This window comes from Lynx canadensis, chromosome B4 (assembly GCF_007474595.2).
Source record: "Lynx canadensis isolate LIC74 chromosome B4, mLynCan4.pri.v2, whole genome shotgun sequence".
Taxonomy (NCBI): domain Eukaryota; kingdom Metazoa; phylum Chordata; class Mammalia; order Carnivora; family Felidae; genus Lynx; species Lynx canadensis.
The window spans coordinates 62,229,699-62,247,246 of record NC_044309.1 but is presented as its reverse complement, the minus strand read 5'-3'; the positions used below and the strand labels follow the sequence as shown (position 1 = coordinate 62,247,246).

General features: G+C 42.1%; 1 protein-coding gene across 1 annotated transcript in view; it reads left to right on the top strand.

Annotated features, from left to right (window-relative positions):
- The first annotated feature begins 5,422 nt into the window (after positions 1-5,422).
- The window catches only part of TMTC1 (transmembrane O-mannosyltransferase targeting cadherins 1), a 275,547-nt gene continuing 263,421 nt past the window's right edge, over positions 5,423-17,548 (top strand). Inside the window, exon 1 of the mRNA XM_030322084.1 lies at positions 5,423-5,730. Within this exon, the coding sequence (XP_030177944.1) occupies positions 5,423-5,730 (308 nt within the window). The remainder of the gene's footprint in view (positions 5,731-17,548) is intronic.

Sequence of the window (17,548 nt, the reverse complement as noted above, 5' to 3'; positions counted from 1 at the left end):
CTCCCTTCCATCCTTCCTTCCTTCCTTCCTTCCTTCCTTCCTTCCTTCCTTCCTTTCTTCATTTTAGCTTAGTTTTGTTTTACTTTTGTAGCCTTTCCCGAAGACTTTAAATAGGGAAAAAGAAGGAAGTTTAATATAATAGCTTTGAGGATGCCTATTGTTTCTTCCATTCTTCTTGGAGGATAGCTATCCAGTTAAGACAAAAAAATTTTGTATTACAGAAAAATTTAAAAGCAGAAAAATAGTATTAAGGAGCATTTAGACACAGTCTTCATAAGAATGACCCCACGTCTGACACTAATTGCAAGTTTAGGGGGTTCGCCAAACCACCCTGTGTTGATAATCTTCTGGAACGATTTAATGAATTCACTGAAAACTGTTATACTCACAGTTAAGGATTATTACAGAAAAAGGATATAGATGAAAATCAGCCAAGGAAAGAAGTGCCCAGGGCAGAGTCCAGGAGAAGTACCAAACACAAAATGGCCATTGTCTTCTCTCCATGAAGTCAAGGACATGTCTCTGTCCTGGCATTAATGTGTGATAATATGCCCAGAGTATTGTCAGCCAGCAAAACTCACCTGGGCCCTTGGTGTCCAGAGTTTTTATTGGGGCTCATCACATACTGCCTGCATGACTGACTTTAGTTGTCAGCCTCTCCCAGAGGTCAGGCTAAAATCCCCAGAAATCAGAGCTGATATCGTGCGACCCAAAGTTCCTGCCATAAACTACATTGTTAGACTGTACTGTGGCCAAAGCCCTAGGCAAAACAAAGATACTCCTGTCAGTCAGGAAATTCCAGGGGCCTAAAGATTATCTCCCAGTAGCCCAGGCAAAGGCCAGGCCTCTCTTCAGGTAAGGCTAATTCTTCACTATACAAGTATAGTGATCCCTTTGCCTCTGCCCATACTGGTCACTCAAATTCCAAATTACGATGCTAATAATTTTCTTATTTCATCTGAGAGTGTGCCAGAGTCAACTCATATCCATTCACAAAAACTGGTTGTTAGGTATTTAGGAGTTTTGTTAAGTTGGTTGTTAAACACAGCTGTTATAAAAAATTGTGTTCTATAAACATATAATTATATAAATTAGATTAAAAACAAAGATAAATGTTCAAAACTCATCATTTTCTAATTATTATATTTTACTGTTACTATGCTCCTGATTGTATTCATATCTACTGTATCTGTCTGGTGAGAATTATGTAGAATGTTAGACTTCTATGCCACTGAATGACGTCTGCATTCATTCAGTGATGTCACATGTTCCTTGGGTAGCATGAAATTGACCATACTAAGAATCTTTACACCATGAAATTCAGTAAATGCTATGAATCAGGATTTTGTTTTGATACTTTTTAATTTTGAGAAGGATCTTTCTGTTGATCCAACTGTTACTAGAACTGTTAGGAGTATTTATAGGTTGTGACAACATTAGGATAAATTTCTGAGAAATTATTTCAAAATATAAGTCATAGTGTGTCTAGAGCTGATGAATCTGATGGGATAATTTATCTAAAAAAGTTTTAACTCTTCATACAAATCAGTTTGTTGTAAGCCTGAATTTAATTTTAAATGTAAATTGATACAGCATTTTAGTGGGGTTTTTTTCCTGACATATCCTATACATTGTGGAGGTTGTACAAGAAACTAAGAGTGCCTTTTTCATTTGTATATAATTAAAGTGTAAAACCAAAATATATGTAATTAAAATTTCATTCATATGAAAATACTTTTTTTCTGTTGAATACACTAATCTTAAAATGTAATGTCTGTTTCTAAGACTGGGTATTTGCTTTGTGATGGTGCAGCAGTTTTCAAAACCGGAGATTCTGAACTCTTTGAAGAAGTCTAGTGAGTACTTGATATGCTTTATTTCAATGTACATATGCATGCTTTTATCTTCTAGCAATTTGCTGACAAAGTTTATTGCCTGAGAGACAGCAAATACAAGATCACAGATAATTTTTGATATTCTTTCATTTTAATTCTGGGCAGAATTCACAGAGATACATTCCGGGGATGGGAGTGGAGGCCAGTTTACCTCCCTGAGGAGCCCCTTCTCTCTCCAGGGGCTGCTATTTCTGCTGCCACCATTTGCTGCTACCAGCCTGGGCCAAGTCTGGGCACAGCCACCCCTCAGACCACATGGCACCCCAGACTGTCCACATGTGTCCTCCCTGGTGCTGGCCAGCTTCTTAAAGTGCATGTTGCCTGTCCTACCTTAGGCCCAGGGGGTGGTGGGGTAAGTATATGTAATTTTCTTGCTCTTTTTTTTTTCTATTTTTCGGGATTTTCTTCAGGAACAGGTAATAGTTTAATTAGACCACAAAAAATTATTTTTAATATAAATTACATTATCAACTTTTTCTGAATTTATGCTTTTGTAACATTGCATTTGTCCCTTTATATAGGGTGTACCTGAACGGGGTGTATATTAGGCTGAAAAAGCACAGTGGGCAGTAATTTGAAATGTGTTTTATTAAAATACCTACTTGTCCTTGATTTATTTTTAGTTTGTCCTAATTTTTTTAAGGACTTCAGTCCACTTTAATTTACATGAGTGACTTAATCAGTATGAGTCTCAGAGAGGCACTTCTGTAATAAGTTATGTTTTAAATTGCACTGAGTGGACAAAAGGTGTCTTAGAAGGTAGTATTGCTCTGAGTAAAATAATCAGTGACTAAGTAACTAGAATTTAATCTCATTTCCTTTGGGCCCCTTTATTAGCCAAGATGAGTGCTTTACACCTTAAGAGAGGAGCAGAGGATGATGGACTGGCATATTAATGTAAACCTTTCTCTGACATCACCACCACTTTCACACTGTTTTCCTGTAACACAAAACAATATTGAATTAGGACGTGATGGGGCAGCAGAGGAACTATTTGGTTTTAAAAAGTATTTACTTTCTGGTTTGTGCTTGAGAAGACTTTTGAGGTGTCTCGGTATTTTAAAGTGAATTAATCCCAAATTTATCATCCAAAATAAATAGAGTAGAGATACCATTGAATGTAGAGGAAAACTTAAGGAAACTAGGCTCAGAAAGCTGGAATCCCACTTAGAGGTTTCCTTTATCTCTTCTCCATTGCCTTTTTGGAATCCAGCTCTGGTCCTTCTCCATTTCTCTCCATTGTCATGGAACTCTGATAGCTCTTTTCATCTAAAAAGGAAAACAACTTAGAGAAGAAGGGGATGGACAGGGCTGTATTCCTACAAGGGAATTTAAGGGTGGTGTGAGGGAGAAAAGGTCAGCTCTCTCTAAAAATCTATTATTGGTCATTCTTTGGGATTAAGACATTGTCTAAAGAAAGCTTCTATTAATTATAGGTAAGGATTGATACATTGGCTATATAATTTCAGCAAAGGCATTTCAGCAAAGGCAACTAGTCAGCTGTTAACTTAGAAAGTTAGACCTTATGGTGTTGATCTTACACACACATTCCACACAGGCACACTTTGAACAACTTTCCTTATCCAGCCTAGTATTTAACACATTGTACCACAAAGTATCCTCTTAAAGTATTTCTATTAAATTGATGGGCAGGCAAAGAGGAGATGGCTGTGGTGGGTTCTCTGCTGGAGACCGTAGATTCAGGTGAATGTGAGGTCTGGCTATTGAAGCTCTCAGATGTCAAAAAATTTTGACTTAAGGATAAAAACATCAATGCTTGGGTTTCTCAATTTCATTTTGCAGTCACTAATTTTCAAGTCACCAAAAAGCAAAGTGAAATGGATGAAATGAATCTTGACTTGGAATATGTTTGTCTTAATTCGCTGAATTTTCAACTGCTCAGACGCATCTTAAAATTAAAAAAATAATAAATTGGTGTAGTAAAGAGTCATGCAAATGCTCAGTTAGTATAAGAACAATTTATGCCTTCTATTTTACTTTTTTTTTTTTAAGATCAATGAAACTTTTAAGAATTTCTGGAGGCTGGGTATATTTGGCAAATTTTGTATTTTAAGTTTTCCTCTTTGGATGTGTCAAATTCCAGGTAATTTCAATAACATACAGAAATGGAAGTTAATGATGGGCCTCAAAGAGTTAACAGATTTTTCAAACCTGGAGAAATTCTAGGAATCATCATTGTGGGATACCTAATTTATTTACGTATTATAATTAGTATATTTTTTTTTTTAAAGAAAACAACTTTTCAAAAAAACAGGGAGATTGGGGGTCAAAGCCAGAGGTCTTAACGTTTTAATTTTTTCCCCCACGTTTCTTGTTTTTCAAGTGGTACTGACTTATCAGGAAAAGTTCAAACACACCCACAGCCCAGGAAATAATCAGACCCAAGTGATCCACTTAGGTGGGAAGAAAAAGTAATATGCTCTGCATCTCCTGGATCGTCTTAAGAGTTTCAGTAAGAAATAAAACGAGGAGAAATGTTTCACAAACCAACTTAGCCCCCAGACGCAAACCCCAAGTCGAACCTGGGACTTTTCCTAAGTGCGAGCTGAGCAACTGGCGGGCGGCAAAGAGAAAACAGCCCTTGGCGCCCCTGAACAGACTGCGCGGGGCGAGCAGGAAGCCTTTCTCTTGGTTTCGGCCAGGAGACCCTTTCTCTTGGTTTCGGGAAGGTGCTTCGGGCAGCTCCGTCTCCCCCACGGCCTCCTCCACGCGGAGGCTGCAGGCGCGGGGCGCAGGCAGGTGGGGGACAGAAGGGCCCGGGGAGGAGGCGCGGACAGGGCGGCGGGAGGCGAGCGCGGGCGCCGGGCAGGAGAGCGTGTCTCCGGGCGCCGCCGCCGCTGTTGTCCGGGGTGCTGAAAGCCGGGAACTTGCCGGGAGGCGGCGGCCACTTTTCCCTCTCTCGGAGCGCGGGGTGGGGGGGTTTCGGGGTGCGCACCTGCTAAGCCTGCCCTGGCCCTGGGCCCGGGGGTGCCCGCAGACGAGGCCCTCCCCAACCTCGTTGGTGGGGGGGGGGTGAGGGTGCATGCTTGGGGGGCGGCCCGGAGCGCCAGGCAGGACCCCGGTGCCCCTTCTCCGCCTCTCGGGCGCCCTAGCGCCGCGACCCCGCTCCACCTGCGTGCGAACTCTCGCGGCCGGGGACGCGGGCGCCCGGGGCTGAGTGTGGAGACGAGCCGGGCGGGGGTGGGGGGTACGGGGGTGGGGGGGCGGCTCTAGTCCGGGGATGGAGGGGGGGCGGGTGGAGGCGAGAGCGAGCGGGGCATGCGCAGTGGGGCGGAGGAGGTGGCGATGGCCGGGGGAGGCGGGGGGACTGCTGTTTATTTGCAGCTGGGCCAACTCGGCGGCGCAGGCGGCGGCGGAGCGCGGGGCGCCAGCGGCGGGTCCAGCTGCCGCCGCACCATGCCCGAGCCCACCTCCGGGCAGCCGCGGCGCGCCGCCGGGGCCCCGGCCGGGGAGGATGCCAGACGCCCAGGAGCGGCCAGGGCAGCGGTGGTGGCGGCGGCGGCGCGATGGTAGTGACAGGCTGTGCCCGAGGCGGCGGCGGCGGCGGGGACCGCGCGCCCTCCCGGCGGCGGGGCTGCGGACTCGGGCCGGCCGGGGCCGCGGCGCTGCTGGCCGGGGCGAGCTGCCTGTGCTACGGCCGCTCCCTGCAGGGCGAGTTCGTGCACGACGACGTGTGGGCGATCGTGAACAACCCCGACGTGCGGCCCGGCGCCCCCCTCCGCTGGGGCATCTTCACCAACGACTTCTGGGGCAAGGGCATGGCCGAGAACACCAGCCACAAGTCCTACCGACCGCTCTGCGTCCTCACCTTCAAGTGAGTCCCTCACCTCGCGCCTACAGCCGCCGCAGTTTCTCCTCACCCCCCAGCCCGAGCTGGGCGAAGTTGCGGGACCCGCGTGGGGGGCGCTCCTTTTCTTGCGGCGCCTTCCCCTCCACGCCTCCCTCCTGTCCTCCCGTCCACGCCACTCTGCTCCGCGGTCCCAGGCCCCGCTTCTCCGGGCTCCCGGGGCGGTTCGGGAGGCGCGGGCTGGGAGTTGGGATCGAGTTTCTCAAGAGTCTGTGCTCTCAGCGGGGTGGTCTGTCGGGCAAGGACTTGGCGCGGGGCTGGTAGAGCTGCTCCCGCACCCCACCCCTGCCGGACAGTGGTCAAGTGAGACGGTGCGGGCCCAGCGAGTTCCGGACTGGGGGGCTGTGGTGGGAATGCTTCCAAGTTGGGAATTTCTCAGAGGCTGTTGGGCAGCTTCGCTGATGGAGACAGAGGATCAGTCCCTTTGGGGTCGCGTTCGGAGAAGAGGCGAGAACTGTGAGCTGCCAGGGCTGCTTGGGTTTTGGGGAGGCGCAGAGGAGGGAGCAGAGGCTCTCCCCCGACCTGCAGCCTTTGGTTGCTCTCCAAGCCTTTCCAATCTGCTGGTCTGCGGAAGGGCTCGGGATTTAGATTTTAAAAGATGCAAAGCAAAGGAATGCAGAAGCGTGGGATCCTCTGGGGATCCTGGTGTCCCAGTCGAAATAGTTTTCGTTTCACAACCTCAGAGTCATGATTCAGCATTTCTGGTGTGAATAAAGTGTAAAGGGAGCCGAGAGAACGCCAGGTTTTTGTAGGGTGGAGTATTTTCTTGAATTTAAAAGAGGGCTTGCTTCAGATGGATGGGGAGGAGGGCTTTGTATGAGTACTATCTCCTACACCATGAGCTTGACTCAACCCCTTATAATTTGGCTCAGTGTTTAAGCTTAACAGTGTGTCGGACAAAAACTTGAAATAATATTGGTTCGGTATCATCAGTGTTTTAAGCCTTTTCCAGTGGGTGTAATATGAACCCGTCTTTATGGTAGTCGTCATCCGAGACGGGATAGACAGCTTGAAAAGCCTGCCTCTGGCCAGGAGGCCAAGGTCTCTTGACAGGTGGCTCAGATGACTTAGAAAAGGAAACCATAGCAGTTGGCAGTAATTCATGGGCTTTTGACTTAATTTTTCCATTGAAAGTTCAGTGTTTTTTTTTTTTTTAATTTTTTTTTTCAACATTTATTTATTTTTGGGACAGAGAGAGACAGAGCATGAACGGGGGAGGGGCAGAGAGAGAGGGAGACACAGAATCGGAAACAGGCTCCAGGCTCTGAGCCATCCGCCCAGAGCCTGACGCGGGGCTCGAACTCACAGACCGCGAGATCGTGACCTGGCTGAAGTCGGACGCTTAACCGACTGCGCCACCCAGGCGCCCCGAAAGTTCAGTGTTTTAAAGAGAGTGAGGAAATTGCACATTTGAATCTGGAGAGAATATTTTATAAACATTTGTCCGCTTAGGAAACGGTTTTGGTGTTCCGCTGAAAGATAACGTCAGTGAGTTGCTCAGTACTTTCAGTTTTCTAAATGTTTCTTAAAATCTCCTTAGATGGCACAAATATATATGTTTACTTTCTAGATTGACCTGCTTTTTCATCTATTACAATGAGGGTTGGTGGTTAATTTAAGGTGTGAAAGCTCACAGCATGAGATGTGCTGGGCTTGTAACAGCCTTGGAGACCGTCTTGATTTGAGCATTTTCCATTTTAAAAGGTCAGGGCCAAAAGCCTGTGCCCACTTGGTGGAGAGTGGGGAAGATGTTTTCACTTCTTGACTTTCTAAAATGTTTTTTTCATTCATGCAGGAAATGGCAAGGACAGAAAAGAGAGGAGTGGGGGAAGGAAGTAGACAATGAAGCAAGGCCATTGATGAAGAGGAATGGTAGCAAGGGTTTGGGGGAACAAGGTTAGGGAAAGGAGAGTTGGGAGGGCCAGGGTCAAATCCTCACTGTGTACTCTTTGGTCACAAAATGCAGATTGGTGTCTAATGCCATTGTTCTTTGTATATTGCATCTATTTTGTTTTTGTTTTTGAGAAGGTTGAGTTGCAAATCTAGAAAGCAACACAGCACTAATTGGAAAGGGGTAGATGTCTCTTCGAAGAGAAAGTTCATCTTTCTGTGCTCACAGGTGTGGATTTAAATAGGACCTAGAAGCTTTCTCCATACTGCATCTTCTGCAATAGCTTAAAGAGGGGCACGTATAAGAGCTGGCATCGATGATGTTAGACCCACCCAACTCTAAAGATTGTTGCAAGCAAGGACAGAGAATCGCATTTATTAACTATTCAGTGTGAACCAAATATTGGCCTAAGCACTTTACACAGATTATGTTTTTATGATTTTTATTTTAGGTAGTTGGTGAAAATAAAGTGGCTTGTTAAATATACATACAAACTATCTTAATTATATCTTAAGGTAGGAATGTTTGAATAAAAATCTTTGAGAATTCAAAACGATTTTTTATTTTTATTGTAAGAAGTCATAATATAAGATTTGCCATGTACAATTTTTAAGAGCTTGATAAAATATTATTAACTATAGGCACAATGATTTACAACAGATCTCTGGCACTCATTTCTCTTGCATAACTGAACTATAGACCTGCTGAACAGCAACACTCCAGGGCTCCATTCCCCCTGCCCTTGGTAGCCATAATTCTATTCTCTGTATTTCCGTGATTTTGACTATTTTAGATACCTTATATAAGTATAATCATGCAGTATTTGTCCTGTGACTGGCTTATTTTACTTAGCATAATGTCCTCCAGGTCCAGCCATGTTGTTGCATATGACAAGATTTCCTTCTTTTTAAAGGCTGAATAATACTTCATTGCATGTATATACAATTAAAAAAATTTTTTTAGGGACGCCTGGGTGGCTCAGTTGGTTGTGCGTCCGACTTCGGCTCAGGTCACGATCTCACGGTCCGGGAGTTCGAGCCCTGCATCGGGCTCTGGGCTGATGGCTCGGAGCCTGGAGCCTGCTTCTGATTCTGTGTCTCCCTCTCTCTCTGCCCCTCCCCTGTTCATGCTCTGTCTCTCTCTGTCTCAAAAATAAATAAACGAAAAAAAAAATTTTTTTTTAATGTTTATTCTTTTGAGAGTGAGAGACAGAGTGTGAGTGGAGGAGGGTCAGAGAGAGAGGGAGGCACAGAATCTGAAGCAGGACCCAGGCTCTGAGCTGTCAGCACAGAGCCCACGCGGGGTTCGTACCCAAGAGATCATGCCCTAAGCCGAAGTCAGACGCTTAACTAACTGAGCCACCCAGGTGCCCCTATACCACTTTTTTTTTTAATCCATTCATCTGATGATGGCCAGCCAGATTGTGTCCATACCTTAGTTTTTATGAATAATGCTGCAGTGAACTTGGGAGTGCATCTATCTCAAGATCATGATTTTAATTCTTTTGGATTTATAACCAGGGGTAGGATTGCTGGATTCTAAGATAAGTGTATTTTTAACTTTTTGAGGAACCTGTATACTGTTCTCCATAGGAACTACACCTTTTACATTCCCACCAGTAATGTACAGTGGTTCCAGTTACTCTACATCCTTGCTAACATTTGTCATCTTTTTTTTTCTTCATAAAATCCAACCTAATTAATTGGTGTGAGTTAGGTGATAACTCATTGTGGTTTTGATTTGCATTTCCCTCATGATTACTGGTGTGAAGCATCTTTTCATGGACTTGTTGGCCATTTGTATATCTTGTTTTTAAAGTATAATTGACATGCAATGTCCTATTAGTAGTGATGTGATGTTTTTTATACATTATAAAATGATCCTCAGTATAAGTCTAGTTATCATCTGTCACTATACAAATTTATTACAATATGATTGGCTAGATTCCCTAGGCTGTACATGAGATCTCCATGACATATTTATTTTATAACTGGAAGTTTGTACTTCTTAATCCCCTCCACCTATTTTACCTGCCCCCCAACCCCAATCAAGCCAGCCCCCCTCTGGTAATCAATCATTTGTTTCCTGTATCTGTGAGTCTGTTTCTATTTTGTTCTCTTTTGTTTGTTTGATTGTTTTCTTTTTTAAATTTCGCTTGTAAATGAAATCATGGTATTCATCTTTCTTTGCTTGACATATTTCACTTAGGATAATACCTTCTAGGTCCATCCATGTTTTCACAAATGGCAAGATTTCATTCTTTTTTATGGCTGAGTCTTTTTTGGGGAAATGTCTTTTCAAGCCCTTTGCCCATTTTTTTTCATCGGATTATTTGTTCATTTGTTTTGTTTTGTTTTACCTTGAGTTGTATGAGTTTCTTATGTATTTGGGATATTAATAATATATTAGATACATGGTTTGCAAATATTTTCTCCTGTTCTGTGGGTTGCCTTTCTACTCTGTTGATAGCTTCCTTTGCTGTGCAGAGGTTTTTTAGTTTGATAGTCCCAGTTACCTAATTTCTTTTCATTGCCTTTACTGTTGGTGTCATATTTAAAAAATCATTGCTAAGCCTTAACATCATGAAGTTTTGCCCCTGTTTTTCTTCTGGGAGTTTTACAGTTTCAGGTCTTATATTAAAATTTTTAGGGGCGCCTGGGTGGCGCAGTCGGTTAAGCGTCCGACTTCAGCCAGGTCACGATCTCGCGGTCCGTGAGTTCGAGCCCTGCGTCAGGCTCTGGGCTGATGGCTCGGAGCCTGGAGCCTGTTTCCGATTCTGTGTCTCCCTCTCTCTCTGCCCCTCCCCCGTTCATGCTCTGTCTCTCTCTGTCCCAAAAATAAAAATAAACGTTGAAAAAAAAAATATTAAAAAAAAAAAAAATTTTTAATACATTTCAAGTTGAATTTTGTCTATGATGTAAGATAAAGGTCGAGGCTTATTCTTTTGTATGCAGATACCCAGTTTTCCCAGGACCATTTGTTGGAGGGACTATCCTTTCCCCATTGTGTATACTTGGCCTTTATGTTGAAGATCCTTTGACCATATATGTGTAGATTAATTTCTGGCCTCTCTATTCTTTTCCATTGGTTAGTATGTTTCTTTTTTTTGTTTTTAATTTTTTTTTAATGTTTATTTATTTTTGAGACTGAGAGAGACAGAGCACGAATGGGGGAGGGGCAGAGAGAGAGGGAGACACAGAATCGGAAGCAGGCTCCAGGCTCTGAGCCATCAGCCCAGAGCCCGACTCGGGGCTCGAACTCACGGACCGTGATCGTGACCTGAGCTGAAGTCGGACGCTTAACCGACTGAGCCACCCAGGCGCCCCTAGTATGTTTCTTTTAATGCCAGTACTAAACTGTTTTAATTACTGTAGCTTTGTAATATAGTTTGAAATTAGGAAGTGTGATGCTTCCAAGCTTTGTTCTTTCTCAAAATTGTCTTGTGTATTTGAGGTCTTGTGCAGTTACAAATGAATTTTTTTTTCTATTTCAGTAAAAAAAGCCACTAGGATATTATTGGAATACATTGGAATACATTGGCTATAGAATACACTGACTATGGACTACATTGGAATGTATGGAATACATTGGAATACATTGACTATAGATGGCTTTGAGTAGTATGGACTTTTTAACAGTATTAAGTCTTCTGATCTGTAAACATGAGACGTCTTTCTGTTTATTTGTGTCTTTAATTTCTTTCATTAGTGACTTAGGGTTTTAATTATACAAGTTTTTCATCTCTATTTTTAGTGCTATTTTATTCTTTTCGATGCTATTATAAATGGAATTGCTTTCTTAATTTTGGATAGTTCATAATTATACAGAAATGCAGCTGACTTTTTTAACTGAAATATAGTTGATAGAAATGCAGCTGATTTTTGTACGTTCACTTGTGTCTTGCAACTTTACTGACTTTGAGTATTCTAACAGTTTTTTATTTTGGGGGGAATCTTTAGGGCTCTTTAATGCAAAGGATTGTGTCATCTGCAAACATAGTTTTACTTTTTTTTTTTCCAAATGTAAATGCCTTTTATTTCTTTTTCTTGTCTAATTGCTCTGGGTAGAGTCCTAAATAGAAATGCAGGAGTGGACATCCTTGTCTTGCTCTTGATCTTAGAGAAAAACCTTTCAGTTTTTCACTGTTGAGTATGATGTTAATTGTGGACTTTTTATATATGACCTTTATTATATTCAGGTAAATTCTTTCTAAACCTAGTTTTTGGGAATTTTTACCATAAAAGGGTGTTGAATTTTGTGAGATGTTTTTCTTGCATTTATAGACACGATCATGTAATTTAGCCTCCGTTTTGTTAATGTGGTAAATAACATTAGTTGAATTTTGCATGTTGAACTATTCTTGCATCCTAGTGATAAAACCCACTTGGTTATGGTGCATGTTCCTTTTAATGTGCTGTTGAATTCAGTTTGCTAGTATTTTGTTTAAGACTTTCCCGTCTGTTTTTATATTGAAAGTTGGCCTGTGGTTTCATTTTCTTATAGTGTCTTTGCCTTAAAAACAAACAAAACAAAACAAAACAAAACCTTTAATTTTGAGGGGCGCCTGGGTGGCTCAGTCATTTAAGTGTCCAACTTTGGCTCAGGTCATGATCTCATGGCTTGTGAGTTTGAACCCCGCATCAGGCTCTGTGCTGACAGCTCAGAGCCTGGAGCCTGCTTTGGATTCTGTGTCTCCCTCTCTCTCTATGCCCCTCCCCTGCTCGTGCTCTGTCTCTGTCTCTCAAAAATAAATAAATTAATTAAAAAAAAAAAACCTTTTCAGGGCGCCTGGGTGGCGCAGTCGGTTAAGCGTCCGACTTCAGCCAGGTCACGATCTCGCGGTCCGTGAGTTCGAGCCCCATGTCGGGCTCTGGGCTGATGGCTCAGAGCCTGGAGCCTGTTTCCGATTCTGTGTCTCCCTCTCTCTCTGCCCCTCCCCCATTCATGCTCTGTCTCTCTCTGTCCCAAAAATAAATAAACGTTGAAAAAAAAAAAAACAAAAAAAAAAACAAAAAAAAAAACACCTTTTCATGTTGAGATAATTGTACATTCCCCAGCTGTAACTAATAATACAGAGATCTCTTATACCATTTATCCATTTTCCTCTAGGGTTAAGGTATTGCATAATTATAGTATAATATCACAACCAGCAAACTGATATTGATACAATCCACAGCTCTTATTTACTTTTTACCAAGTTACATATACTCTTTTTTATTTTTATTTTTGTTGAGTGTGTATTTAATTCTATGCAGTTTTGTCACATGCAAATTTCTAACATTACCACTAGTCAAGATACAGAACAGTTTCATCACAAGGATCCTTCCTGCTTCTTTATCATAGTTATAAACACCTAATTCATAATAACCCCCTAATTCATAACACCCCACCCTACTTTATAATCACTACTAATTTGTTCTCCATCTCTATAATTTTGTCATTTTGAGAATGCTATTTGTGGAATCATTTAGTATGTAACTTGTTGAGGTTGGCCTTTTTTTTTGCACTTAGCATAATTCTCTGGAGTTTATTCAGATTGTTGCATATCAGTAGTTAATTTCTTCTGTTGCTGAGTACTATTCCATTGTATAGATGTAGCACTGTTTACTTATTCACCTGTCGAAGGACATCTGGATTGTTTCCAGTTTTTGGCTGTTTCACAAATAAAACTGCTATAAACATTCATTTACACATTTGTATGTGAACATAAGTTTTATTTCTTTGGGATAAATGACCAGGATTGCAATTGCTGGGTCATATGGTGGTTGCATATTTAGTTTTTTAAGAAACTGGTAGACTGTTTTCCAGACCTTGTCATACTGTGTATGAGTAATCCAGTTTACTTTGCCTCCTCATCAGCTTTTGACATTATCATTGTTTTTTTATTGTAGCCATTCTGATAGATGTACAGTGATAATCTCATTGTGATTTTAATTTGCATTTCCCTAATGGCTCTCGGTGTTAAATATACTTTCACGTGCTTATTTGCCCTCTGTATATCCTCTTTTGAAAAATGTCTCTTCATGTCTTTCACCCATTTCCTAAGTGGATTTTTTTGTTGTTGTTGAATTTTGAGATCTCTTCATATATCGTAGGTACAAGTCCTTTGTCAGCCATGTGGTTGGCACATATTTCCTCCCATTCTGTAGCCTCTTTTCATCCTCTTCAGAGGGTCTTTCTCAGTCCAAAACTCAAACCTAGTTTCTATTAAATTATTACCTTTGATTCATTGAATGAACCTTGTACACACTGAGAGCTGGAAATTACCTTAAGAATAAACAATAAATAAATATGTTAATTAATAAGTAAAGATGTGTAATGCTTGTTTCTATAAAGGTACTTGCATGTATAGAAAGATATTAATCACAGTTTTTCTCAAATAAGAAATGAGCTGAATTTTGAGTGAGGAAATGGATTTTTAGAGGGTCTACTTTTACCAGTTTGCAGGACAGGGTATAAAGGAAAATGAAGGCAGTTTACCAAGATAGGGTGGCTTTGTACTATGTCAATTTAATGAAACTGGAACTTTGTTTCTTGGAAATTCCTTCTCTGTATTGCGCTAGGTTATAGTTGTACACAAATTTCTTCCAGATATGGAAAGTGAAAGTGAGACTGCCTATCCCAGTCAGAAGGCTCCTGTCAAGAGAGTCTTGTGGGTTATCACAGACAGGGCGGCTAACCCACTGCTGCTGTGTGACAGTGGCTAGGTCCCTGGTGCTTCCAGAACTTTCCAGATCATGGTGCTCTAGCTACTTCGTATCATGGTGCAAGTGCGAGTGCAGCTCTGTAGGGAAGAGTGCCAGCCTGTTTGCAAGCCACTCACATCATTAAAGTTGGAGCCTTCGAGGCGGTGAGAAGCAGAGGTACCTTGTAGTTCATCTTCGTGGCTTCCAACTCTGTCTCCCTTTCCCCTACTTCAAGTCCCTCCTTCCTCCCTCCTGAATGCCTGCCCTGCCTGCCCTGCTGGCTTTTGACGTCTGTTACGGACAGAAGTGGCAGCCTTGCATAGGCTATTTAGCCAGCTTCCACAATTGTGAAAGGTCAAATCTCTACAGTAAATCCCTTCTGCTGTATCCTTCCCTGTGGTTCCGCTTCTGCAGTCAAACTTTAACTGATACAAACGGTCATCTGTGTTCCCTGAAGTGAATTTAGAATTCTAATGAGTTTCTGTTTCTAGTCAAACCTTACATCGGTCTTTTCGTAAGATCATTTCCAAGGGCACACAGGAATATTTTTGGACCCTTGTAGAGCAGAATCAAAACATCTGTGAAAACTTAATCTGCAGCAGTAACCTTTTTTATTTTGCTTCTTTATCCTCCACTGGCCATGACCTGTTTTTAACTCTGGAATCAGGACATTAACCACGTTCAGTCACTTGGTAGACACTTAATTGACACAGAACCAAAACCCATGATGCCCATAACCTCCACCTTGAAATATGGCCCTGATTGATTTAAAAGGTGCTTAGCTTTTTAATTTTATTTCCTTTCTACCTCTTTCCTCTTGAGAAGAAGCTCCTGCTGGATTGCTAGCAGTGCCATTCTCCATCAGGAAGGAAGGAGAAGCTTCCTTCAACAAGGAAGATCCAATGGTTTTCAGGTTAAAGATGGGGAAATGAAGGCAAATTAAAGGACCTTAAACTCTTGATTCTCTCTCCATGTTTAGGCTATTAGATCATAGTGTTCTACCAGTTTGCTATAAAGTTTTATTTTATTGAAGACTTCTGATGATGATATAAACCGTAAGAGTGAAAGTGGGTGGTTTAAAATGTCAGAGTTAAAAAATAGAATATCTTAATATGTGCAGCTGTAAGGATTTGCAACATTTTAATGCTTGGATCTGGAGAGGGTTTTTTTTTTTTTTTTTTTTGCAGCAGTTTGCATCTTTTAGTCACAGATGATACGCCAACCATGAAAATCAGCTCTAGCCTCTGTGCCCCAAAACTGAAAGAAATGGTGGAGTGTTCATTTTGGTTCTGTTTCTTTTGATTTGCCCTCTTTGGAATTCATTTTGAGATAGTCTGTCTATTGCAGCAAAACTCATAAGTTTGTGTTCTGAGTCTATGATAAATGGACAAATGGAGATTGTTTGACTAGATTGTCTAGGATGTTCAGTGATGAATATAGCCAAGGAAAAATATGATTGGATGCGATAGAGATTTTATAGAGAAAAATGAAAAAATGGCCTCTGAAAATTTCATGCCAACTAAGGTTTATCTTAGAAACCCCAAGAGGAGGGGGTTAAGATTGTTGCCTGCTAGCATATACTTTAGATGTAAGATAAGCTTTAGACTACAGTCTGGCAGTGTAAGAAGGATGGAAAATGAGAGGAATATATTTTTGAATTATGAGGGTTTTTGTAGGTGAATCTCTCAATGGGGGCTTGGAAACACTTTTTTTTTTTTTAAATCAATAAATGTCTTTTCTATCTTCCTTCGGAGCTACATTCATGTTTTCCTTAAAATTTTCTTTAATTTCTTTTTTTTTTATTTGAGAGAGAGAGAGAGAGAGAGAGAGAGAGAGAGAGAGAATGAATCCCAAGCAGGGTCCTGACATGGGGCTCAATCCCAGGACCCTGGGATCATGACCTGACGCAAAATCATGAGTGGGATGCTTAACCAACTGAACCACCTAGGCCTACGATGTTTTTCTTAACTTTGAATACATAGTTATCCCACTTAAAAGGATGGGGCAGGGTAAGGAATGCTTGGCCATGTGAGAGTAATGGCTCTGTTACTTTTCTTTTTTTTTTTTTTTTTTTTAATTTTTTTTTTCAACGTTTATTTATTTTTGGGACAGAGAGAGACAGAGCATGAACGGGGGAGGGGCAGAGAGAGAGGGAGACACAGAATCGGAAACAGGCTCCAGGCTCTGAGCCATGAGCCCAGAGCCCGACGCGGGGCTCGAACTCACGGACTGCGAGATCGTGACCTGGCTGAAGTCGGACACTTAACCGACTGCGCCACCCAGGCGCCCCTGTTACTTTTCCAAATGATAAGAAATGGTTTCTGTTCTATGAGCCCCTGTTGATCTGACCCCTGACCTCTACCATCTAGTCTATCAATCTGCAACTCATTCTAGAGTTCTTATGCCCTTTACAGGCCAAACCTGCTGCTGCTGCCTTTGCATTTTCTGAATTGCTTTCCCCAGACCTGTGCCCTCTTGCTCTCTCACCACTTTCAGTCCCTGTTCAAATGTCACTTCATCCTTTGCACTTTCCCTGGTTCCCCAATCCAAAATGGCAGACTCTCCTCCATATTTCATCCTTACTCTCTCACTCTGTACCTTCCTTGCCTTAGTAGCCCTCGTTGCTATCTGACAACATGGATTTATTATTGGTTTTTATCTTCTCTCATACTGTGTAAACTCCATGAGGTATATCTTTAGCACCTGGAACAGTGCTTGTCATACAAAGTCAGGGCTTCATAAATTACTGTTAAAAGAATGAGTTAATTAATAATTTATGTGAATGCTTGACTTTTTCAGGTTAATATTTAGGTAGGGCTACACCTTTATATATAGATGAAAAAGTCTGCTTGACTTATTTCTTGGTTTATTTACCTTTTGTCTTCCTCTGTCAAAGAGAAAAGTAGAGGCACATACAGATGGTTGCAGTGGGTCCTGCTTACTGGGCAGTTAATGGGCAATTTTGATTCTGAGAGGGGCAATTGTGGCTCCCTGTTGTCACCTGCTGTGACTGTGACTCTGTAGAGAGTGAGGATCTACAGCGCTTTGCGACCCACCATTCTCCTCTTGCGTGGCATATTGATGTGTGCTGATTGCTGGATGCTTGCTATAGATTTGAAGACCGGACACAGCAGCTGTACCTTCTGAGGCAAACCACAGAATTACACAGGGTTGTCTCCATACCCTACTGTCAGGGGACAAAAGCTCA